The sequence below is a fragment of the Aquila chrysaetos genome, chromosome 7, assembly GCF_900496995.4.
Source record: "Aquila chrysaetos chrysaetos chromosome 7, bAquChr1.4, whole genome shotgun sequence".
Taxonomy (NCBI): Eukaryota; Metazoa; Chordata; class Aves; order Accipitriformes; family Accipitridae; genus Aquila; species Aquila chrysaetos.
Window position 1 is genome coordinate 13342928 of NC_044010.1, and position 27335 is coordinate 13370262.

Sequence of the window (27335 nt, forward strand, 5' to 3'; positions counted from 1 at the left end):
CTGCAGTGCCACAAATGGGATATGGACTCTAATGCCCGCCATACTCGTGGCAAGTTGATGAAAGAATAATTTCAATTTGCACATAAATGGGCTGAATGTAACATCTGAAATGTATCCCATGTGGTATCATATCTGAAGTCAATGGTGAATGGCTGTCAATCTATAACACGTTTCTGAGCATTAAATCTATGAAGAGCAACATGATTTAAATTTGCCTATTAAAATATGTGGGGTTTGGTAATTTTTAGTTTTCACAGATGTTGCTTAATGTAAACAATCAGCTGCAGAGATAAAGAAAGAATCATTGTGGGCAAATGAGCTCCAAGAGCCTTTGCTCTTTAGAGGCGTAGTAATGCTATTGCATTTAGGATTATTACACGTTAAGTTGGGAAAAGGTCATATGTCAGCAGTATAATCACTCTTTCCATGATGTTTCACTCACAAATAAAAACAAAATTCCCAGTTTGCACAAAAATGATGCCACCTAGATTTAGATTTTTAGGGTTTGTTTGTTTCCAAGTCAAACCTTCTATACAAGGCCACATGACGAAATATGGATGTGAAGGGCTATTTATATTTAGATCTCATGTGTGTTGACAAAAGAACCTGAATAGGCATGTATTATTGAAAAAAGAGTGTTAAAGCCGTCCAGTAACCCTCTCTAGTTTTCTGAAAGAAAAAAACCACACAACAAAACACAAACCAGAACACCTTTCTTTTCTTCTCTGTTCAGTAAAGTTTTTTCTTTGTCTCTAAATATAAATAATCATGTAGGGCAATTCTTGCCATCATGTTTTTTGTATATTTTATCCATTCTCTGTTTTTATTGTATTTTTCATTATTTCAATTATTTTGTCGTTAAAACAAGGAGACAAAAAGTTGCTACTGTAATTTTAACTGGCATGTTGTATGTGCAGTTTATTATATCATATGAAATCTAAGATGGGGGGTTGGATAACTGAGAATCAAACGTCAGTTGCTGCTCAAATGTTTTTTAAGATACTGAAACTTCCTTATATGCTTTATGTAATCAGTAGTTAAATACAGAAATTTTCAAGTGAGTATTTTCTTCCAGCAATTTTTCAACATATTTAATACTTGCTCATTTGAATGCTAAGATAATTTTCCCTGTGCACTCTTCTTGGATGTTACATAGCAAAGGAAAAACCACGTTGTATAAAAGTAAACATGCAGTGATATCTGCTGTTTCCTATTTAGGGATCTCATGCAATATATGGTGGGCACAATATTCATGGTGGACTATCAGGTTCCATAGCCCCATAGTGACAGTATATATTTGCATGATTAGATCAATCTGAATAATGATGGAACAAAGACAATCTGTATGGATTTCTTTTTTCTTTGTAGCTGTGTAGATAAATTCTTTTGTTAAGAATTATCTTGCTACTTTAATTGAAATAAGTAAAATAATTGGGAATTGGACTATCTCTGTCTGGTAGAAATGAAGAGTATAATGTTCACAAGGATGCATGGCTATTCTGATACTTCTGCGTTAATCAGTTAGCCCTCCTACTATTGTCTCAAAGTGCAACAACTGAAACAAAAAGGGGATTTTCTGGTGACATTTATGCATTCCTCTGCTCTGCAGTCATCTGGATATGCAGTGTAAATAAGGGACATTGTCCAATTTGACAGCTGGAGAACCCAAGCATGGAAATGTTAAGTAGTTGTCTGAAGGCCTCCTTTGGAGCTCCGGTCTGTGGCCCACCAGTAAACATCACACTTCAGGGACTTTTGCTGAACGCTAAGTCTTCTTTCTTAAATCCCTGTGAAATAACTACATTTCGTCTTTTGTCATTTTTCCACTTTTTTAGGGGAATTTGGAGAAGTGTGCAGTGGGCGCCTAAAGCTGCCGTCTAAAAAGGAAATTTCAGTGGCTATCAAAACCCTGAAAGTTGGCTACACAGAAAAACAGAGAAGGGACTTCCTGGGAGAAGCAAGCATCATGGGACAGTTTGACCACCCTAATATCATTCGATTAGAGGGAGTCGTCACTAAAAGTAAGATATGATGGGGGCATCTGTTTTGCATGGGAACTATCACCAGAAGTGTCCCTTCCAACCTCAAGTATTCTGCGATATTTGCTGATCTTTCAAGGAAGAGCAAAAGCAAGTAAAAAAACTGAACCATCCATGTTTACACTCTGCAAACCCTTCCAGAAATGTTCATGTTACAACCCTGTCAATATGTACCAAATATCCTTCAAAAGCGAAACAGCAGAAACACATAGCTTGGCTTTTGCAATGTATATTGTATTTCCTCAAAAGCAGGAAAAAAGTTACCCATGTGAAAGCACCAGCTAAACACATGCTGATGGATCCAATGAAGAATGGTGTTGGAGGCAATTGCCCGCAGTGCAGCTGCAGGACCTTCACTGTCTTGCTGCTCTCAGGCTGCTGAGAACTTAGAAACAAGACCCTGGGTTGATGAGCTGGGAAAAATTGGGGAATAAAAATAGTATGCTTGCAAAAAAATATAGAGAACATGGAGAAAAAGGAGCATTTCTGAAGAACACTGCAGCTCAGTAATAAACTGGAAGTTTTAATAAACTCCAGAGCTACAAGTTGCTACCAAGTGGCCAGGAGGCACTTGCTGATAATCTGTTAGGAGTCATGGAGTCTGATGTCATAAGGTTTCCTAATTGCACTGAAGCAATATGTTCTGCTTTCAAGTAAATCATCAGATTTTATTATTAGCACAAATTAATGAACAGCCTACCTGGCTACAGCAACTGATACTAGTAAATTAATAAGTCCAAATTTTCTCCTACATGGTTTTCATGCAGGGAAAATATTCCATGTGATATTCGGTATGTACCAGTATGAGGCATTTTAAAGATCCTGATCCTCCAGAATTTATACCTCTTAGTAAAAATCTCAAAAATAAAAACTGGGGGCTTTAAGCTGTCAGTAGTAAAATTGATTTTGTTTCTTTGATAATATATATTTACTAATCAACATTTGCTAAGTCTGCCTTTGCGTGTCTTTGTTATGGGTTTGCTTTTTGGTTTTTGTTTGGGTTTTTTGTTAAAGCATATTTTTGTCTATGTTTATGATAATAAATCACCTTCTCTTTTTGAGACAAAAAAAGTAATTGAAACCTCCATCCACATGCGGTACCTTCCTGGAAAAGTAACATATTTGAAGAACCCTCTCCAGCTCCACTTTTGTTAAGATAACAGCAAGTTGTAACAGGCATTCCTGAACGGTGGTGTCGGTTTTAGAGCTCCTACCCATCTTTCCCGTGGCAGCCATGGTAGACTCCTCAAAACCACCCAGATCCGGCATGCTCTTCTCCTTATGAGCAGCTGATGGGATTTGGTGCTGGTGATGCTGCCTCATTTAGGCAAGTTCTGGCTTTCATTGCTTGTGCTGCTGATTGTCCTCTACCTTGAGGTAGAAAGGCAGAAATAGTTGGTAGTAGAAGAGAGAGGTTGCATGAAGTACCGAAACTGGCTTGTTCTGCAAGACATAAATTCAGAGACTTCAGCTACACTTCCTAAATTGCCATTGCAGCATAAGGTGATAAATTTAATGAGTAGTTATTAAGTGGGAGATCAACAAGATTTTATATGAAGTATTCTTTAAAAAATTTCTGGAATGCTCTGAGATTTTTCAGGGGAGTGGAAAAAATTGGTAGGATGTTTCCTAGTTCATCCTAGAGGACTGCTGGCAAAGCAGCTCCTTGCCATTTCAGTGAACTGCTTGGAATGTGCTGAGGACATTTCCAGTTTAACTGGGTAGAAGTATACCGAATACATTGCTGTTAAGTAGATGGGTTTAAGGAATCTTTTTTTGAAATTGTGTGATTCAAGGTTTCACAAACATAGACAGGTATGAAAGAATTTCATAGCTTACTGCAACAAATTATATGAAATAAAAAAACCACAAGAATGTGTCTAAAAATAACTAGTGAAAGGTATGTAAAACCCTGTATGTTATGAAGAGACATAATTACAATAATAATGCTTCCTCTAGGTGTGATTCATGAAAGTCTGTTTTGCTGATTTAAATAACAAAGAAATTATTCTTCAGCTTAGGTCTCGCAGTCCCATTAGGAAAGGGCTGCCAGGTCTGCCTGTATAAATCCAAGTTATCTCTTGCTTTTTAATGACACACACTCTGTACATTCAGAGTAAGATTTGCAATCCCAAAATTACTTGAAACACCAGCATCAGTCTGTACACAGCTGAGCTAAAATCTATTTTGTCACATTTTGTATTCCTGTGGCACTTGAGAAAATAATTTAATTGCTGTGCACACAGGAATTTGTGCATTGCTTTTGAATGTGCATTACTAATTCTGTCTGTATTCTGTATAAGTGACTATTAGTAAGTTTGCTACTCAGCTGTATTCACAGCAGACTGCTGTCTATTTCAGGGGGGTTGGGAGTGCCAGCTGCCTATCACAGTATGAGAGAGCAAGCTCTGAATATTCCCAGCTGAAGTCAATAAAAGCCTTAGGGATACAACGCCCTCTCCAGATAGCTTGTATACAGGAGTTGAGAAAACTGCTCTGAACCTGTTTGTATCCATTTTACTGGGTAAAATTATATGGCATAAATGCAAGTAAAGATAATAATTTAGTTTCTTTAATATTCTGTAGGGTGATAGAAGGACAAGAAGGCTGTAGGGTTTGGGTTTTTTTAAACCAAACCAATATAGTGTAATAACAAATTAGCAAGTGCTCATATTTTTTAATGATAGCTATTAAATCACACTCAAAAGCGTTAGTTTATGTACAGTCAGTAGAGACCCCATGGAGTATTTGCTGGATCACTCTCAGTACAGGTAATGCATGATAAACAGGCAATACAATCTTTTCTTCATTAACCAAATTCTTTGTGACAGGTGGCCCTTAGCTATGATCTAGCTTTTCATACTAAGCAGATCTCTGAAGCAATTCCTAATAACTGCAGTTGTCACAATCCCTAAAACAGGACCATTTGGTACGAGAGGTTCTCAAGCTGGGGTGGCTCTGGTTTGCCAGTGGGACAACCCACTGGCAGTACGAAGGAGGTGCACCCACCAGATAAGACTTCAGTCCTTTGCTCCAGTGCACAGTTGTTCCCCTGCTTCACATTGATTTCTGTTCTGCCTTTTCCTGCCGCTACACCGGTCTCCTGGGCATGCTGTAGGCAGTAGTCTTAATAACCAGCGCACATGTTCTGCCTAGTTTACTAATAATTTACAGCAATTTGTAGCCTGTTAGTATAATAAATTTCGGCAACACTGTTGACACAAGTTGTTATCGTGTATAAACGGCTGTGCTTTGATAAATGAATGCAGAATGTTCTTTTAAAAGTGCACCGTGTTGCTTCAGAGCATATGCTTCTTATTACGGACATATTTCCAACTGAACAAGAATGAAACCCTGCACTTGGGGATTTCTGCGTATGGGTGAGCAAGGCAGGAAGATGCTCTCAATAATTTGAAAGACATATCTTCTTACTCTAATTTCAGTCTTCTGATGTGTCATAAAATTGACTGAGTTTATACAGAAACCAGGCAACTGTCTCCTGGTTTCAAAGTACGTGGATTTATCGTAGAAATTTTTGGATAGCCCTACTGGTGTGCTGCCCTTTACTTGAAAGATCCAGCAGCATTTTCTATGTGTTATCAGAAATGCCTTTGGTTAATGTTATATACACGGTGTAAGTTAGGTACTTTTCCTTGCACTGCATATTTCTTGCTAACAAGAGTAAGGAAGCAACAGAAATCATTTTGAGGTTTTACATCATTAGGTCTTTTATCTGTACTGTATCCTATATAATTCAAGATTAATGTTTTGGATAAAGAGTTTGTTCCTACTAGTTAATGGATGACAGAGTCGATTACCCATTAGCGTGATTCCCACAGTATAACACATCATTTGCACAGCAGAAAGAAGATATTTTAACCTATTAATCCATGCAAAGAGGACAAAGGACTTTCTTTTTATTATATTAAACTCATTCTTTGTAATCAATATTTCTCTTCTAAGAATTTCTGTTTGGTAGAAGTTGTATTTTCTGAAAAACAAAAAAAGAAGTCGTTACCGTTTACTTTGCTTTTTTAATGGCTTTCTTGCTTTTAATTATACTGGGTACCTCTTTCAAGCCTCATGCTGTTTAATTTTAAAAGCTAAAATATCACCATGCCTGCTATACAATATGCAGGCCTTTGTCATGCTTTTATGGTCAGATGCCTTCCTGTATTATATGTGAAATAATAATTCATCTCTTTAAATAACTTCATGCTCTTACCCACCTCTCACTCTACCACAAAGAGAAAATAAACAAAGCTTTAGAAAATATTATGAAATAATAAAATCCATATGATGGTAAAATATTAGCAGGGCAATGACCTTTGTCTGGAAACTTCACCGTCATCACATTAGTTTTTGCGTTCGTTTCTCTCCAACATGTCAGAGTTGCATATGAAATCTTGGTTATGTTACAAAAATACCGTAGGGTAGAAAGAATGGTTTCACAAACTGATCTGAATCTGCACAGACAAGTTTTGAAAGATATTAGAGGCTTTTCAAGGATGCAGGGCTGTTTCTTTAGAGCATGCCGCTGCCCCGTGGATGCAGCGTGTTTGGCTCCCAGCTAAGTCGTGCTTGGCAGGAGGGGAGGTTCGTGTTATCGGCAATCCCGCCATGGAGGGAGGCAGGACTGCCTGGAAAGAGGGCTAACCCCCAACAGTGGAAGGTGGCTGTGTTACAGCTCTGCTTCTCTTTCCAATGCCCTGTATTACTTTTATTCTGCACTTTCCCTTCCATCTCTATCCCCACCCCAACATTTTCCTCAGCTTATACTAGGAAAATACTGAAGGTCTGCGATTTAAATGCATTGTAAATGCCCTCCCGAGGGAGAGGTTTTTTGCTATTGCCTCCACGTAGGCTATTTGATCTCTCCTTTACCGTAGTATCTGAGGAACATATTGACTGTGCCTACGTGGTAGAGCACCGCTCCACAGTCCTTGCACCTCCGTTGTGCAAACCAGGGCACCTCTGGAGAGAAACTGCAGCTCCCTCCCAGAGGGAGCCTGGGGACAAATACATGCCAGAATACACCTACTTCATTGCACAAATTCAATGATTATGTGAATGATCATATTCAGCAGTGATGGATAAGACACCGTATACTGAATGTGCAGGATGCTTCACTTTGTTTCTTGGGACTTGAGCTGTTAAAAATTGTATCAGTATATGCTGAAATGACTCTTATTTCTGTTGATGTCAGTGGAATCACAATTATGTTGTGGACAGAGCTGGTTTTGCCCATGCATCTTTTGCTTTCTTTCTAAATGTAAAATTATTCTTGGGATTTGGAAGATTTGGGCACATTTCTGAAATGCCTGTTTTTACTGATCATTATGTATTCCTTTTAAATGCCTGACCCCTGTAATATATTTGCAGGTAAACCAGTTATGATTGTTACTGAATATATGGAAAATGGTTCCTTGGACAGCTTCCTACGGGTAAGTGCAATAGAGAACTACGTGGTGCAAGACTGGCTCTTGTTCTGAATTTGTTACGAATTTGCTGCCACTGTACTCTAATCCATCATCAGCTTTTGTTGCTTGATATTTCATTATTTCCATTTGGGTTTGCGTGCATTGTGATGTGTTCAGAAAGCCAGGTAGGGGTCTGCTAGTCCATTTTGACTGCTTGCAGCAAGTATTATTCCAAAATGAAGAACGTTTTTGTTTTATTAGTATGTCACATCAATAAAAAAACCAAACTAAAACAAAACAGCATTCTGGCACACAAAAATGGAAATTGTTTTTCTGAGGGCTGAATTGCTACCGTAACGCAGTCGTGCTTATTGGTTGGCAGCCTGTATGTCTTACCAAGCGATTTCAAAAGTGAACAGATTTGTGGAAATTTTATCAGTAAACCAATAGTATTGAGCCAAGAGCCGTTTCCCTAAATATGAAAAGTTTAGGGAATAACCCCATGCCTGAGGGTGTTTGAAATGTTTTGCTAGCAAACTTTATTGGCCTATTTTCTTTCCCCAATCTTAGACATACTAATACTGTTGTTGATTTATCTTTGTTTTCTGTCAAAGTTGGTAGTGAGCCTAAAAAAATGTGAACGCTCCCTGTGTCACCAAGATTTACTTGTGGCAAAACAAGAAGTGTAGCAGAAATGAAATCCCATCTGAGGGGAAACACTAGTTTAATTTGTTAGGGCAAACTCAGCCATGGCTGGGAGACTGCTTTGGTTCTGCCACGGTTGAATGACATTATCCCCCAAATTCATAACACTCAACTAGATGTTTAACCCCGAAAAGGGATATATCGTCAACCTTGGTTTCAGTATGTACTATATATGTTATGATGTTCACTGGAGCATGTAAAGTATGTATAAATAATGTGTCAGTATATCTGAATGAAATATATCTGTACTGAACTATATACATATTGTTTAGGCTGAAAATCCTTGAAGAAAGCTCTGAGGAAAGAGAATAATTTCTGACTGTACAAAACAGTTGTTCAGCTTGTTCGTTCATTTGAGTGTGGGGTTTTGGGGGGGGGGGGTTACTACTGTTTTGTGGAAACATAGATAAGAACCTTGTGTCTCATTAATATCACAGGCAACTCAGGCCATGTAACCCTTTTTATAAATGTTTTTTAAAACTAGTTAACTAGTTAGTTTGCTTTCCCCATTGCCATTGAAAGGCTATGTGAACGTCTCATTCCTTTCATGGTTAGAAACCTTCTGATTTCTAGCTAAATCTTTTGCAGGGTCTATATAGATCCTCTTGTGTTGGCTCTAGTTAAAGAAGGTTTCCTAACAGGGAACTGTTGAGGGTCTTCCATAATAACGAATTTCTTCGTGAGGGGGAATACTGAGAGGCTATTTAAGCATCCACTGTGACATATATTTGTCTCATGTTTACAGTGCTAATATTGCCCCTAAGTATATTAATCAAAAATGAAATGAATGCAATCAGTCTTGCAGACTGATTCATGTGAGCTCACCCCACATGGCAGAGCCAGCTCCCATGTATTTAATAAAATTCTGCAAGAAGCAGCAGGAAGAGCTGGAGAGCTGCCCATAATGATACATTTACAGCACTGGGGGATCCATTTGAGAGCAGCACTAGGACGTGCTGTTGTCCTGTCGTCTATGTATCCATTTATCAATATCAAAGCTAGATGTTAACAAACAGCACTAGTAAGAGCTGGGAGATTTAAAACATGTGTCTAGAAGTAGACAATTAGAAATATATGCAACTATTTGTTTCTAAGCTAAGTCACAATGTGTTTAAGTGATTTTTGTGTTCCTGAAGTTGAAAATTTTGAGGAATGAGTTTAAATTTAATGGAATTTGAAAGCCACTGAATCAGATCAACATTTGCTTTTGTTAAAAAAATGCTTGTGTAATAGAAAACCTTCATTAGTCCATTGGGTCAGGCTGGGATTTTCATTAACAATTCCTATGGCCTTTCAGAGAAGTTGGGCAGCTCTTTCCCTAATGTCCTGACACTCCAGTCTCATGAGTACACACAACTTAGACTTATGTACTGCTTTCACACAGGTCCCATCTAGGAAATTAAAATTCTGATGACAGCAAGGGTGGGAAAAATGAATTTTTATCTGAATTGAAAATCTGTCCCCTTCCCTCAGCTGATTGGGAGATTATCCTCCGCAGATCAAAGTAGTTCCATGTGTGGCATTTAAATCGTGACCCCTGACTCACGAGCTCTTCAGCTGAGGAGCTTCCAGGGTCTTTATCAAAAATTCTGTGCAAGGAGGAACGTGTCATTTCAGAGACTGTTCATTTCAAATGTTTTCCAGAAACATGATGCCCAGTTCACAGTCATCCAGCTAGTAGGCATGCTTCGAGGGATCGCATCTGGCATGAAATATTTGTCAGATATGGGTTACGTCCATCGAGATCTAGCTGCTCGTAATATCCTCATCAATAGTAACTTGGTATGCAAAGTCTCTGATTTTGGTCTCTCTCGTGTACTGGAAGATGACCCAGAAGCTGCTTACACCACAAGGGTGAGTTTCTGTGTTCGTTTATCCTTTTAAAATACTTGTTGGTTGTGGCAAAGTTAAACTGAAATCTGAGGGAGTCCCTGAGGCTTATACTCTGTATTGCAGAGACCATCCAGTCTTGCATGCCCAGACAGGTTCAATAAACCATATGCTCATCAGAGCTATTTTTTAATCCCTGTCTCAGAGAAGATAAAAGGCAAAAAAACATGGTTTCTGTTGGTAGATTATTTTTCTTAAAGTATGCAAAATTCATGGTTCAGTTTCTTTCTGCTGGGTGTGTAAAGGAGTGAATACCACAATTAAGGCCTCAGTTGATTTGGCACACAATAACATAAGACTTCATGCGTGCCTTGAGCAGGTTTTGTTACGCTGCTGATTTAGCTCCCACCCAGTAAAAAAAATCCTACCCAGCAATAATTTGTCTGAATGGAGCATACTGATATCACTGTTCTGCAAGGGTGTATCAGTTATACCTGCTGTTGTACCCCTAACTGAGTAAAAACTTGAGTAAAACAACAAAAAAAGAAATCTTGCTTAACAATGTAATAAGCCTCCTGTACTTTCTCCTTCTTATATCATATATAGAAAGTGGTACCTGTCTTTCGGAGATGTAATGATATCAAGGAGGAGACTTACTTCTGACTGTTTTGTCCTGAGATAGAGAAGCTTTTATCAGATTGGGGACTGCCCATAGTGTCAGCTGCTGCTTGTTTCTTTTCTGGATTTCATCCTGCTTGAAAAGCTACCTGGAAGCTACACTGTTGACTTAGAGCCTTAGCAAAGCCACAGTGTCTTCTAAATACAGCTTTGCTGCACATCTTGCTCTCAGTTGAATAAGACTTCTGTTTTATTGTGGAAACCTTGAAGGCATATATTTAGCTTTGTGTATGTAGTTATTACACTGGGATGTCTGGTTGTTGACTTTGATCCTATTGCAAGTAGATTTTATTAACTTCAGAAAAAGTGGCATTCATATCCCGTATCTTAGGTGAAATTTGCAGTGATGCCTAGTAGTTGTCACCACTTCACTGTACAAACCCGATTAGAGTAGAATGTAACAGCAAAATCTTAATGTGGGTTTTCTAGGGCTTCCTTCATTCCTGATCACTGACAGGAGCAATTAATTGTTGTGGTAGTTGTGCATGCTATCTTCTTCTCGATTGAAATAAAATAACATGTGACAAATGAGTAAAGAAAACCTAGCTGTTTTCTTAAACATTATATATACATTATATACACATACATTTATAGATATGTATTTATCAATCATACCTTCATAACTTACCAGGCATAAAGAGTCTATTTTTTACTTGACCTTTCAGTGCTTTCTTTGACCTCTGATAAGCTTTGGCATGTTGGTAGAAATATGCAGTATATACCACTTCAGAAAACTGTCTGCAGAGATCTCTCATAGTTAATATAAAGAGACATTAGTAGGATAAAGTAGTTTTCATGCTCAGTATAGGTTCAGCACTCATAAGTAAATATTAATATAATGCAAGAGTTCCTCAAGAGAAAATTGTCTGTAGTTCAGCCAGAGGTGTATTGCCATGTCAGATATGCTTGCCTGCCCTCTTCTTAAAAACTCCTGTGAAAGTAATGGGTGTTACTGTCCCTGAGGTAAACAGTTTTAGATATAGTATTTATCTAGTCTCATATTTAACCTTCCTCCCCCAGGATGTACTTTTGCAAGCTAAGGCAATTACTCTGTGTCCTAACACCACTGCCCATAGGCAGGTGATCAATCTCCCCTTTAAAGCAGCTGCTTACATGCATGGAGATGGCTGTCGTCTTCACACGCATCCCTCCATTCTTTTATTTTTTAAGCAATTTTTCCAAACTTACTGTTCTCACTGGTCTCCTTCAGATTCTTTTCAACTTAACTACATTTTCCTTAAACGTGAAGCCCAAAACGAGTTACTAATCCCCAGCACCAAGCATAGCATATTTATCTCACGTTTCTTACACATGCCCTTTCTGTTAATATCTCCACGGATGAGAAGTCTCTATTTCTCCTCCCACCCCCAGCATGGTTGGCTCATGCTCTTCTTCTCAGACACATACTTCTGCCAGGCTTTGAAGTTCAATTCTCTTATTCCAAAAATCATCTGGGCATGCAAACTAATTTATAATTTAGTAATGGCATTTTGTGTACTCGCATTAAGAGCGGAAGATACCTTTAAGTCCTAGTTAACTTAGATGAAAAGGTTGTATAGGGAGGAAAAATTAGCTCCCCATCAAACTGCATAGCACACAGCTTTATAAGGGAAGCACACTTCCCTGAAAATGAAGAGTACATCAGTGACTTATATCTGCAGGTGGCTAGGACAAACCAAGGCATCGGTGTTTCTGGCCAATGTTACATGTGAATTTCCTATGGCCAACTGCAGTGTTGATTTTTTTTTTCTTCCTCTCCTTCTGCCACTTATTTTCTAAGCCTACCTGCCTATTTACATTTAGATAGTGAAATCAGATGGAAAGAAACTATTTTGTGAAGTGTAATCATCTATGTTCAGTAAACTCCATCTGGCATTTATGGTGCATATGCAAACTGCTGCAGGAAGATGCTCAGATAATTAAAACCTTCAAATACAACCTAGGACAAATCTGATTTCCTTCAAAAGTAGTTGTTGAATATACCTCTGCCCCACCTTGACTCTGAGAGAAGGACAAGGCTATTTGCTCTTCATCTTTTTGCTCAGGTTTCCTTTGAAGTGAATCTTGTATACATGTCCAGGTAGTGTGTCCCTGGGGTATATTTGATCCTTAGCTTAAAAAACTGGGGAGCACAAGTGTGAACCACATCTGCAGTCCACTGGTGGAAAGCTGGGCAGTTTATGTTCCTGCTGCTTAGTCATATCTCAAAACACAGGACCATTTCCTAGGCTACTCCTAGTGCATTTTGCAAGCACTAATTCTAGAATTATGGAATTGTAGAATAGTTTGGGTTGGAAGGCAACTTTAAAGGTCATCTAGTCCAACCCCCCTGCAATGAGCAGGGACATCTTCAACTAGATCAGGTTGCTCAGAGCCCCACACAACCTGGCCTTGAATGTTTCCAGGGATGGGGCATCCACCACCTCTGGGCAACCTGTTCTAGTGTTTCACCACCCTCATTGTAAAACATTTCTTCCTTATATCTAGTCTGACTCTACCCTCTGTTAGTTTAAAACCATTACCCCTTGTCCTATTGCTACTGGCCCTACCAAAAAGTCTCTCTCCGTCTTTCTTATAAGCCCCCTTTAAGTACTAAAAGGCTGCAATAAGGTCTCTGTTGGAGTCTTCTCTTCTCCAGGCTGAACAACACAAACTCTTTCAGCCTTTCCTCATAGGAGAGGTGTTCCAGCCCTCTCACAATTTTTGTGGCCCTCCTCTGGACCTGCTCCAGCAGGTCCATGTCTTTCCTGCGCTGAGGACCCCAGAACTGGACGCAGTACTGCAGGTGGGGTCTCGCCAGAGCGGAGCAGAGGGGCAGAATCACCTCCCTCAACCTGCTGGCCATGCTCCTCTTGATGCAGCCCAGGATACAGCTGGCTTTCTGGGCTGTGAAAGTACATTGGCAGCTCATTTCCAGCTTTTCGTCCACCAGTAACCCCCATATGACAAAACCAAGACAAAAATATGCCACTTTTTAAAATAATGACATCATCCCAAACAATTTAATGCCTTTACAACTAAAGGATGAAAACTACTCAGTAAGATCTTTCAAAAGAGGCATCCAAATTATATTATGTTATTAAATCCAAATTATAACCGCAATTCCAAACATTCAAACAGTAAAGAGTGCATATTATATTAATGGGTAGAGAGTTTTGCCTCCCTTCCACTGCTTCCCACTCCCAGTTCTTCATTTAGAATCAGTGGTACTAGGGAAATTTATAGAGTTAGCTGCGAAGATAGATGTTTTATCTATTTAGCCTCCTCTTTTACCTCTATTTTCTGCCTGTAAATGTCAAAGCCTAAGAACGATTCCATTGCTTTAATTCATCATTGCAATTCAGGATTGGTCTGCCCCCAAGAAGCCCAGTCAGCCCTTCAGGCTTTCAATACACACCACTGACTAGGTGAAATTTTATGTTGTCCTGTTCTCAGCAGCTGTGTCTGAAGCTTTGCATAAAGAATATGAATGTGTATCCTTTTTTATATCAATAATGTATGTATCCCTTTATATATTAATACATAATCTGTGATATTCATGCTATTGTACAAGAGCTCGGAAAGATAATGTGAAGATCACAGGTGCATATGTGAAATACAGGGAATCAGGAGTTGTAAGAAAACTTTGCTACCTGACAGGGTCATTTTTTACCTCCTGAATTATTGTCGCTGACTCGATACCACAAAAAGCCTTCGGCAACCTGTGGTCTGCCTGCTTATAGAAGCAGAAGCCAGCATGTGAATCAGGCTGACTGGATTATTTTTTTTATGGAGTCTTTGTGCCAGAGGGGATGTACTGTAATTATCTACATTCTCCGTACCTATTCACTTTTAATTGAAAGGCCAAGACTGTATTAAAATTGTCATTGTCAAATTGATCTTTATTATTCTTATTATTTTTAGATGTCTGTATGACAAGTGGGTGGACTAATGATACGGTGTGAACTGGAAGTAAATTTAAGCCATCACACGTGTAGAGGGACTGTAATTACATCTCTCAAAAGCATAATATTTGGGTAATCAGTAGACGAACTTTGACTATTTAAGCGCATAGCTGGATACATCACTGGTGTTCATGGCATTTCAATGTAAAACACTGTCCAGTTATTATATTTGCATGGATAACTTCTCATTAAAACTACATCACTTCAAAAAATACTGTGCTTTGATAGCAAGTATTCTGGTAGCGTGTGCCCCCATGTAACAGTGCTGGAGCAGGGAGTGCATGGCAAGGCACTGCTCCGTTGTGTGCCACAGGGAAGGGCACAGAGGTCCTCCTGCACACATTATTGCAACTGGTGCTTGACAGAAATTTGTCGTGGTTTGTTTGTTTCCTATATATGCAAAAACATGGTAATACAGTTGGAGTATATTGAAGGGAGTGCTAAAAAAGGAAACAAAACCCCACAAATTCTCTTGCCTGATAAGTGCGAGGGACAGAAACAGTGTTCTGTTATAATTTACCACTCAAGAAGGAGATAATGTAAAGATAAAATATTAATTAGTAATGGATGAACAAGTAGCATCAGGTAATTTTCAGGTGCTTAAGAGGGTAAGTCAGGCTCATCTCACTCACATGAAACCATCTTGTTCTATACCAGTAAGATATCTCCTGAACTAGCCTAAGTCATCATGTAATGAATTAATGTCAGGCTTTTACCTTCAGGTTTTCCTGTGAAGTTCTTCTAATAATTCTGTTAGAATCCATTTTTCTTGATTCTCCTCTCCCCAGGCCTGTGGCTTAGGTGCCTGTGGCAGTCACCCTGTAACAGATTATAAATCAGAATATTGGAATGGGTTATGAAGGCCTGGAAACAGCTGCCTTGTGCTGGAGTGCCAGACGTGCTAGAAATAAATTGAGGACTTCATTGACTTTAGATGAATTATGCTGAACGGCCAGATACTGTAGGAATCACAGCTCCATCTAGAGCAGATAAAACTTTCGGTTACTGCTGGCTCACTAATTTCAAACCCCAAGAGTGGTTCTCTGATGTAGACTGCCTGGGATTTTGAGCTGCAATAACAAACTCCTACAATTTCTAATACTAATGCTTTCTTTCTACTCAGATCCAGGTGGCTTATTTGGCTTCATGATGAGCATGCCCTTAAAGGGAGACCATGACAAAAATGTATAAAACTTGTATTTATCTTCAGAAAGTAATCAGTAAATATATTACCAGTGGCTACTGATGCATGCACATGTAGATTTCTCTTTATAAGCCTGTATCAAATAAATTTGGGCAAACCTTTTTCCTAGGCATATCTATAATGATTTTTCATTTTACCAAGTTTGTCTAACATGTTCAGTCCCAGTAGTACTAATTTTGAAGGGTAGGAGCCCAGTAATACCAGCCAATAATACTAGAATTTCAGATTTTCCAGTGGAAGGTAAGCAACAGAGATAGCAGATAAAGAAGATTAAATTGCATGAAAGCCTAATGGACCTACACTAGATAATTAAAAAAAACCCAACAGGTAGGATTTCTTAGCACTTTCATCACAGCAGTTTACAGAGCAGGTATCACGATACACTTTTTAAATATCAGGAGACTGAGGCGGTAATATCAGGAAAGGGGGTAAAAAGCAAGAGACAAGTAAAGAAACAAGTATGGGAGCTTAGTTTTCCCAGCTCCAGCTCTGTGGTCTAGGAGCAAGTGTTTGTTTTAATTTATGCAAAAGTAAATTACGTAAGATATCTTTTGATCCTGGCAAAGGGTATTGCAAAGAATATCCTGATTTCTGGCAAAGCAGAAATGTGATATGTGTTCAAATTAGATCTGTATTTCTCAAAAATGGTGGAGAGAAGTGAAAAGGGATTTTCTAATGCTGAATGATCATGGAATTTCAAAGTAGACTTTTTGAATTACAGTAAGCCTTATAATTTTCAAAGCTAATAGCAATAGAAAACCATGCATTTAGTTTGAAATGACTTCTCAGATTTTCTGTATTTATTGATATTTGGACATCTGCTAAAATGTGAATGTTGCATAATCCTTTGGGGGGAATTGTTTTTGTGCTAAAATGCTTATTTGTCTAAAAAATATTTACCAGAACTTTGTTTTTTTGCTGTTCTTGCTCTTAAATTATTCAAAAAACAAGTCAACAAAGTCCCCTTTTAAATACAAAGAAAAGATTGACATTTTTATGACAAATTAGGGAGCAGAATAGCAAAATAGTAGTTTTACACTCTATTCAGTGGCAGTTGATTTCTTTTTTAGCTACATTTTAATGCTCTCCTTATTTTACACTCATTTATGGTAATGCTACATGTATCTGTAGGCTTGTATAGAGTTACAGCTGAGACTTAGCAAAGAAATTTGTTTCCTTGTAATAGAATCGAGGGTTGATGTACCTTCATTTTTCACTAAAACAAAGCCAGAACAACTTTGTTTTATTGAGTTTATAATCTTCCTTACCGTGCAATAAAGCAGTTCCCAAATGTTAAGAGACTAATTAATGTCATTTTGTGTAAACGTGTTTCTCCAATTGTATAACTGACTTTTTCCATAAGATTATAAAGGTGAAGACCTTCTATCAAATATGATATTTCCTGCCCTTGCCTAAAGTGCTCATGTTCTAGCCACGAGCACATTTCTCCATGTGACATCTGGCAATTATCTCTCTAGGGTTCTGCAAGAAGAGCTCCATTTTCGTATCTTAACATGAAATTTAGAAAGTGCGCCTGACACCACCCATGGAAATTCAGGTTTTTCAGAGTAATATTCTGAAAACGCCAAAATGATACTTCTGTGTTTCACAGAACCAGCCGCTATGCTGATGCAAGAACAACAACATAACTGCTCCCTGCCTTGAGGGCTTTCCTATGTGGCACGTCGTAGGTGTGTGTTCTGCCATCCCTCTATTCAAAAAGTAGCCGTAGCAATTGCTGGAGAGTGAGGCCGGGCCTGGCTAGGTTTCCACGAGCCCACTGACAGCGCCTAGCTCTGTACCTCAGCTTCTTTCGGATCGGATGGCACAGAAGGTCTCCTTCCCAGCAGCGCCGAGGCCTCCGGGCACAAGTGGGGGGATCAGCAGAGGTGAGAGGAGGCCTGGGCCTTGCCCGGGCTGGCAGTGCTGCCGAGGAAGCAACCAGGATCTACAAGAAGCTATCAGATGCCGCAAGGATCGACAGTTCCCTCTTTTACGTCTCCTCCTGGCCAGGAATTTGAAACATTTCGTCTCGAGCGGAACACCAGCGTCGCTCTGGCTCGGTCCCCGCTGGACACGCTGACCTGTGGGAGCGCTGGCAGGGGGATGGAGCTCAGAAGCCCCCACCGGCCACGGGGCGGGGTGGTGGCCCCTCAGGCCTGGGCTGCGGCAGCCCCACGAGCTGGGCGTTCGTTTCCAGACGCGGGCCACAGGGTCGGGTTCGATCTGTAGAAGTCCTCCGCAGTTTACGTCTCGGGTGGCGCGGAGGCAGTTCTGTCCTGGCAGGGGAGGTGGGCGGCGGGTCTGTGCCGGGAGGGCTGGCCTCCTCAGCAGGCAGCCCGGGCCTCCCCAGCCCGCTCCTGCGTGCTGGCGGGCAGCGGTCAGGCACCCGCGCCTTGCAGCTGCGCTGCGAGTCCGCGCGGTTTTGCGGGCGACTTCTGAGCCTGTGGGACGAGTGGGAGACATTTGATTAGGAAGCTCTTTCTCTTCGCGGTGGTGGGGTTTTGTTTGTGTAAATTTAGGATATGGCTTTCCCCCAGCATTGACATTCTTTATTGGAAATCAAAGTTCACTCCACTAGTATGCGTAGAAAAAACATTGAAAAGGCGGGATTGGTTTCTTTATCATCCCCACATCTAAAAGTGTAAGTGGATTTGTTGTGAAAACACTAGGACACAGGAGAGCTTTTCTCGTTTCTTGGCTGTGTCTTGGACTCCCTGAGAGACCCTAGACATTTGTAAAGGGGGTATAATATTGCTTATCGATAGAGTATGAGGAAAAAAAAAAAAATCACTTTTGTGTTCTCAGTACTGTTATGGAGCAGCACTGGGAACTGTGAATAAACTTCTATTGAATAGAAAATACGATGTACTTTTTGAGACTAAAGAACATCATCTTACAGATTTTGAAGAGAGAGACATCAGGCTCTCCAGTCTGGCTTCTGTGACGAAACAGTGGTTTCAAATACTGCTATTTATTTCTATTCGTTGGTCCACAAGTATTGTCAAAATTCAGTGTTTACCTAGTTTTAAGGGTTGTGTGTGAAGTGAAGGTTTGTCTTTTGCTTAAGGTAGGGAGTCTGCTAGATAGGACGGGATCTGTAAAATCTGTATACCAAGATAGATTCCCTCTCTGACCTTTGCCAAGCCTCTAAGACATATCTAGTGACATTTTAGAGGTCTAAATTGTAGCCTGAGGCAGGCCTGCCTGTGTTGCTTATATTTAATCTCATTTGTGCAATATTTTCCATGAAACTGCAGATGCTTAGGCTTCAGTGTATTTAGGCTGTATTTAGGTTTCCAATTAACACTAATGTCCACATTTCTATTGTTAACCAAGCTAGTTAATCTAAAGCTGGTGAGCGTATGGCTACCCTCAGTGCAGGTACACTTTATGGAAGTGTAGGCAGAGCATTAATATCTTTACATTTTATTTCTTGCTGGTTATTCAGTGGAAATAAGACCAATCCCTTCCCACGCAGGTTATTGTGAGGATAGAAGTATGGCTGTAGTATAATGGGGGTTGCAGAGGTACCTCAAATAGCTAGTCTAGTGTGAAATCTTCAGAATATATCCCTGTACGTGTTGTGCATCCCTGGAACTGGAAACAACTTCAAACTCTCACAGTTTTCTGTATTCAAATATATTCACTCCAAAATTACCTTAACTAACAAGTTTTGCACTGCTATCTTTTAGAACTTTGTTTTCTCATGTGTGACTCGCAAATCAGTCTTAAAAACCTGTGTCAAAGCTGGAACCATTGGAAATTGTCTCTTTCCTCTAATTCTCATCTTGCAGAAATTCAGCCTGAGGCTGCTTGTGTGCATTTTACTCATTTGACCTATGGCACCAAGTGGTGGCCGTAATCAGAGAGGGATGTTCCCCTAACTGCAATATTAATTGTAATGGTAGCTTTAATCCTTTTCAAGTTTACATCATTTATTGATGGCTTGCTTCTCTTGTAACCGTAAAAAATGTTTAAGACCACTTCCCCAGACGACATTTTTGCACTCTCCTCTCTGCACAGATGACCCCATCTGAATCTGTCTTTCTGTGACTGCCTCTGACGGCTTTGGGATGGGAAATTTGTCCATATGGTCCCACTCACTGCCTTGTGCAATTGGAGGGTTGCCATTAGTGAAAGAGACCAACATCATGGCCCCTCCTTTTCCTTGAATGTCCTGGAAAACATGGGGTGAAAACATGGTGAAACCATGCAGGTTCCACACAAACAGGGAATTCACTTGAAATGCCTGACAAATACCCACATCCAGCCCTCCCATGCTGTGCAAAGGGATCTAGGATACAAGCAAGGACCTCATACTACCTTTTCCATCCTTAATGCTGTATGACTGTCCTATGAGTTTCCAAACATTTTATAACTGAAAATCAACCATACTTAACTTACCATTTATTATTATCTGTGCGTATTATGCTACACATAAATATGTATGTGTGCATATATGTATATATATGTACATGCTTACAGTAGATTTTGCATTATAATGTGTTTTACTCTCTAGAGTGTACAAGATGCTTTCATGACAAATGGTAATAGCATTTTCCAGCTTACGCTGGTTTTTACACCAATAGAATGATAATTGAGAATCTCAGACATAAAATAATCATGCAAAATGATATTCATTGTATTACAGTCAAATGGACTGGTTTATTTTGTTTCACTCCTAGGGGGGCAAGATTCCTATCCGATGGACATCACCAGAAGCCATTGCGTATCGGAAGTTCACATCAGCCAGTGATGCATGGAGCTATGGGATTGTTCTCTGGGAGGTGATGTCTTATGGAGAGAGACCATACTGGGAGATGTCCAACCAGGATGTGAGTATATTGTTATCTGAGTTACGTTCTCAAATAAAGGATCAAGCTGTGAAAGGAAGCGAAGCATAATGAAACCAGGTGGCTCTGAGTTTTTGATGTTGACATTGAATAAGATGTAGAAATGAAAATCTCAAAATCTCCCTGGTCAAGTAAAAGTTCTAATGAACTTAAAAAAAAAGCCAACAACTTTATAGCAGGGTATTTTGGACCTCTGAAGGAACATATTAGAGAATTTTATCATGCTGGTGGTTTTCTGTAGGATGATTCAAACAATTCCACTGCAATGAGGTCATTGCCTTTTACATTCCTTAGCTTATTGTTAGAAAACCCTCCCAAATTTCCGATGATCCCCTTTGGTTCCACTTGTATAATATTCTGTAGAAGTTTTCTGTAAATGTCAAATGCACAGAATAAATTGTTCTTGGCGCTTGTGAAAAAGAGAAGCAAAGCATTTCTACCAAGAGTTTAAAGAAACCAAAATACTTCTGGAAGTAATCAGCTGGTAAAATAGAGAAGTAGAGTGATCTGATTAGAAGACTTCCAATACAGGCTTCTTTGCAACATTAGTAAACTATCCAAGCCTGCAATCCAAATGATTAATGGATCTCTCCCAGTATTTTTATAAGCAGCATAACATTTCCCCAAATAAGATTTTTATTATATCTGGTTTTGTTCTTTTTCTGTTGTCTTATTAATCCTAGATTTATTCCACATGAGTTATTTATGAACCAAATTTTCTTAGGTACAGTCAGTAACACAAATGGATTTTTCTGAGGGGTTGGTATGTATTGTTACTAGCACTAAATTAAAAAATCAGTAACATAGTTGTAGTCAGACATTTTCTATACTACTTTATGTTAAACAAGGAAAAAGAGAAGAAAACTTCTTTTCAAATGAGTACCTCTGGAACACAAGTCTCTGCAAAAAACTATGTATTTCTTTTAATTAGTCACAAACATTTTTTCTATTGTTTGTGGAGATTAATGAATCATTACGTAGGCTGATATACTAGTAGAATGCCTTTAATAACATCACATTAAAATCAGAAACAGAAGGATTAACCTATTTATGTGCCTCTGCTTCATGGCTGCTTAAACCATGGACTGTTTTCCTATCCCTGTTCTGATTCGGAGTAGTTTGTCCTGCTTTTGAATTAACTGATCCACATAAAAGAAAAAGATTATCAGAATATGGCTTTATAATTTTCTCCTTAGAATACATTGGGTTTTTACTCATGGTGCAGTAGATGCTGTAGGACTGATCAAGAGGTATTATACTCTAGTGAAAGTGTTGTATTACAAAACTTCATAAGAGTGTAAATTCTAGGCAATTTTTTTTTTGTCAATCTAGAAAAATGATAGACAATCTAGACAAATTTTGTCAATCTAGACAAACGATAAAAGAATTGGGCCTGCACTGCCCAGTAGGAAGTGTACCGTTATCCTCGTGCTAAGTTTTAAAAATATTTTCTGGCCCTGTGAGATCATCCACAAGACCTTCTATCTATCAGTTCAGGATATCCCGTGAGAGGGTAGGTTGGTTTTCTGCCCAGTGCAGTGTCCACTAGAGAGTGTGGAAAGCATGTGTTGCTAAGGGTGATCAGACGAGAGATATTCAAGACCTTTTGAAGTTTGGCATAGTTAAGCAAGCACCTTAATAACTGTAGCTATTGTTTATGGATTTAGTTCAATCAAGTGTGAGTTTTGGAGATCCTTTCTAGACTCTCACCTTCCTCAAAGTCACATACTGTATCTTAACTCCCCTTTATGTATGCCTAATTTACTGCCTGGTTTACTTTGCAGATAAACCAGCGGCATTGCATGACTAGACAATTAGTGAATAAACACATTTGTTTAAACACAGAATGTCCATGTTAATGTGGTTCACAGAACTGATAAAAACAAGTTAAGTGCCTTTAAGTTTTCAAAAACTTTTATCCTTGTGCAGGTGATTAAGGCTGTTGATGAAGGGTACCGCTTGCCACCTCCTATGGACTGCCCAGCTGCCTTGTATCAGCTGATGCTGGACTGTTGGCAGAAAGACAGAAACAACAGACCCAAGTTTGAGCAGATTGTCAGCATCCTGGATAAACTGATCCGTAATCCCAGCAGTCTGAAAATAATCACCAATGCGGCGGCAAGGTGACGTATTAGATCTTACATTGCATATAAATAAATGTCTTTGATTTCTTCATTTTCCATAGTTAGAATTTGTTTACTTTTGTTCACCCACTTCTTAAACTTTCAACTGCAGCTCTTTGTAATCTTGAAAGCTACAGAAATCTTCCTAACTATCCCTTTGGGAGAAGGATTTATTATTATTATTATTATTATTATTACTACTGTAATTTTTATTAATAATTTGCTATTATTTATTCAAATTGTGAAAAGCTGTTGTGCTAGGGTTATGAAACCCATTGTAAGATTTAGCAGAGGTTTGTGAGAAAAACACAGATGGCAGAGTTGGCCATCATGTGATCTTCCTTTTCCTTCTGACCTTAGGTGGTATTTTAAGCTCTTAGTGTTTCATAGGTTACAGCCATGTTCCTAAGTATCTTTCTTAATTGGGTCCAAACACATATCTTACACTCTTATGCTCTACTCTGACAAGTCACCTTAACTTTAATCGTATGAATAATCTTTTTGGTTTCAGTAGGAATCACAAACTGAAATGCACTTACATTCCTTGTTAGATCAATGCCTTAACTAGGAATTAATTTTCAACCTGTGCAATATTCCTAATTGCATTAAAAACAGTCATTTATAATCCCGGTTATTCAACGTGCTCTGGAACATCACTATGATGAGTTAAGAGTCATCTCATTGAGAGAGAGTAACTGAGGAGTGTGTTGACACCTAAGGGCATAATGAGAATGTGGTGAAAGAAGAGCTTTGGTTAAGTAGAGTTTAAGTGAATTGGTTTATATAATGCACAAAATATCATACTCATACTGCAGTGATGTAAAAGATGTAAAATTACTTTTAGCATGAATGCTAATGCAAAATCCTCTGTCCAGAAAGCAGGCAGAGTCAGGGAGAAATGCACACTGCTCCTCTGCTTCTTCAGACCCAGGTCTTGGAGGGTGTTTCGGTGGGCAAGAGATCAGAGTCTGACACAAGGCAAGCTTCAAAAAGGAACACAGCAAAACTTTCCTTTCAGCCCTTTACTTGTAACATGGCACACTTCTCGCCATAGCAATCCAACAGGAAGGCACAGAAGGGAAATGGAGCTAAGGCAGTCAGAAGAACCACATTGATACTGCAGCCTGCTGTGCAGGTGACATGGACCTTGCCTCCTTTTTGCTGGCCCGTGGCATTGTGTTGCATCCTGAGCTAGAGGCTGGCCATTCTAATTACCTTCTACTGCCACTCCAGAGATGTGAAAAAGAAAGCAGAGATGGGAGGAGGAAGGCAGCCATACTAATGGGCTTTGTTTCTAAAAATAGATAATGAGAGAAGACTGCTTGCATAGTAATTATGTTTCAATAATTTAATTGGTGAGCATTTAACACATAGTAAACCAACACACTTACAAAAGCAATTATTTCTGTTACCTGCCAGGTAACAGAAAACAAAAAAAAAACCCCAAAGTTTTTGGAAAAAAACCCAACTGTTTAAACACTACCTTCTCAGTCAAGCACATTTCTTCTAAACATCTTGCACCCCTATTTGGCAACTGATTGGTGCAAATTATTATTTTGTAGGGATATACTGCAGCAATCTGCTGAATAGGGGAGTTGGGAATCATGACTGTCATGTTTTGGTTTGGGGATTTGATTGCAGAAACCAGTGCTGCATATTTTGCATTCCAAACAGAAGCAAAATGTTCCTGTTTACTGTCCTTCCAATTAGGGAGTTGAACCACAGCAGAGCTGAAAACAATGTTGAACCGTTATTTCCAGTTACCTGTTCATAGCTAGTAAAAGCTGATATCCTCTAATGGAGACCAAATTCATTCTGAGTACTGTTTGCACCTGCTGGATTCTGCACAGAGCACCACAGTGCACCACAGTGCATTATTGCCCTCCTCCATCTCTCTCTTGCTCTCTTTGCTCTTATTCCATTATATGCTTTACTGGTGCAGGCAGCAGAGGCTACACATCCATACCACGATGCCATGCTGTCTGCTCATGGGACAGCCTGGGGAAGGAAGGAGGCTGCTATCATGGTAGGGGACTTCTCACAGCTGCTTTAGGTGAGCTCTCCGTAAAATGCTCCCCATGGCAGGCTGCTGCTTTGGCTTTGATATGGAGCATATTTCTGAGGAGGGGAATGTCAAAGGTGATTTTTATTCGCTCCTTCCCAATTACCTTTCTGCTGCTATGTCCTTGCATCCCTTGCATTCCCAAGCAGTGCAGTATCTCTCCCTCTCTGCAGCTTCTCACTCCCTGGTGACAGATGGGGGCTGTGGGGTCCGGGTGGTGGCTTAAACTTGAGTACAACCAAGATTTAGGTATGACAATGTGAGGGGTGCTGGGCAGTCCTATGCAGATTTGGAAATCTGTGATCACCCCCATGTAACCATTGCCAAAACTGACTATCTCAAACCTCAGACCTAGCTGAAAAGCTGCAGCCAGCTCCCCACCTGCTTCGTGCCCTGTAGAGAGGCACTGCTGGCAGGTAACGTGTGCTCCTTCTGCAGCGGGAGCCGGTGGTGCTGCTGGCCAGGGACTGAGTGCTGGAGGTCCAGCATCGCTTTCTGACAGACTGACAGAGAAAAATGAGAAGGCAGACTTGAAATGGGTTTGGGTCTTGCTGTAGCCTTACGTGCAGAAATATGTAACTGATACGAAAGGGCAGTGAGTCAGGGCAGCTCCTCAAGAAGGAGACGTGCACTCAGATCCCTGCCGGTACCCTGGTACTGTCAGCAGCCGGAGAGGGACAGGCATCGCTGCAGAGGTAAAGCACTCTGCGACTGATCCCTGAGGGCTCGGGGGATTACATCGGCTCAAATGGCTGCTTTCAGTTGTTATTTGAGGCTGTAGTACTCCTGCAGCATCTCTCCTCATATCCATAATAAGCAATGAATCTAAATTATAGAGGTCCCAGCTCTCTCTTACCCATGTCTGTGATGCTACTGGAAAAATGCTAAAACTTTATGCCCACCATATGCTCATAGGTGTTCAGAATATACTTCGTCAGGAAAAATGTTTAACCTGCCGATGTCTGTTGCAGATGCAAAGCCTATCTCTTCTTACAGATTTTAGGGCTGATGTTTGTTTAAAATAGTCACAGTGCTGTTGTATCCTATTTAAAAGCACATTGCTGGAGGTGCATACGATATCCCTGTCCTCTGGTACATTACTGTTAACTGACTTCAACTGAAGGATGTGCTTGACTATATGTCTGATTCCAGGCCGTAGCCCAGGCACGTTTTACATTAATACCTCATAGGAAAACAGGAGAGGAGTCAAAGCCTTCAATTCTCCATTTCCTTTTCAGTTTTCTATCCCTTCTGGCTGGCCACTCCATGGCATCTAGTAATTTCTTGATACCCAAGGGGATGTTTTTATCCTTATTGATCATTTCTTCACAGACTGTTCTACGTGCTTGTGAACCTTACATTGACAAAAGGTTTTTGTAACCTCAGCACAGCAAACGTTTCATAATACCTTTCCTGGTGTTGTGTTTCATCTCGAATTCACATGAAAATTCTTTTCCTATTCCTTGTAAAGTACATAGTATGGCTGATTTCTTTCTTACCTGTCAAAATTCACTTTTTCATCAGGTGGCCACCTTGTGCTCTTGCTAACAAGACCTGCACTGGTTATGGGCACATGGGTGTTTTGTGTCCTTTAGGCTGCCTGGAGTTACCTAGCTCTGTAAAGGGCTGTAGGAACAGAACTCAGTACACAAAAAGTTGTACAAGTCATGCAGTTTTCTAAAGCACAACCTCATGATATTTTTATTTGATTTATGTCTTGCTGTTCTTTCCTGTTTTCTGAGCATGATGTTCATTTTTATAACAGAGTCCTTAGGTTGTTTGGATATCTTTAGGGTGGAAGTGAGTTCATAGTTCTTCCAGTTTTGATCAAGTTCATTATTTTTCTTCTTGAGCTTATTATTTTTTAGTCCACTGTGTATTACTTCACATTTGTGAACACTTCATGCAGATACAAAGCAGATGGAAAGTCTTCTCAACTTGAGTGGGAGAGACAGAATCACTTCACCCACCTGCTAGCCAGTTGGTGAGGCTGTGGTCTGAAAGGGCTTATTAGCTGTTGTTTCATTTGCGTGGGAAAAAAATGTAACCCAAGAGTCACGCAACTGGAAATACTTTGTATACACTAAAAAACTTAATTGGACTCATAACCTTTCATTTTCTTTACCTGTTTATTTTTTTTTTCTCACTTATTTATATTTCTGATTTTTTTTTGTATTTGTATTTCTGATTCTGATCTTTTATATATATACATGTAATGATGGTTCTCTAGAGTTACAATGTATATTATCATTTTATGTATATGAACGTTACTCTTACACAGCCATTTAAAAATACATATTTAAAACGTAGTGTATGATTAGAAATATATTTAAAGCATTTCTGTGTCCTGAAGTGAATTAAGCTGTTGGAGGATAGTGTGACCTTGAGGTATAAGGGTTTGTGATATGGGATTCAGACAAGTCTTATGGAAGTTTTCCTGTAGTTGCTGTGTATATTCACATCTGTGACGTAGG

The 27335-nt window shown here is 39.6% G+C and overlaps 1 protein-coding gene across 3 annotated transcripts in view; it reads left to right on the plus strand.

The window, feature by feature from the left end:
* EPHA3 (EPH receptor A3) overlaps nt 1-27335 on the plus strand; it is a 234614-nt gene that overhangs the window by 192417 nt on the left and 14862 nt on the right. For 2 of the 3 annotated variants that reach the window (XM_030020257.2, XM_030020258.2), the window contains exons 11-15: nt 1836-2021; nt 7422-7483; nt 9809-10018; nt 20509-20658; nt 22606-22799. In XM_030020257.2, the coding sequence (XP_029876117.1) occupies nt 1836-2021; nt 7422-7483; nt 9809-10018; nt 20509-20658; nt 22606-22799 (802 nt within the window). Of the gene's footprint in view, nt 1-1835; nt 2022-7421; nt 7484-9808; nt 10019-20508; nt 20659-22605; nt 22804-27335 lie in introns of those variants that run through there. The other variant, XM_030020259.1, reaches the window with a different exon arrangement.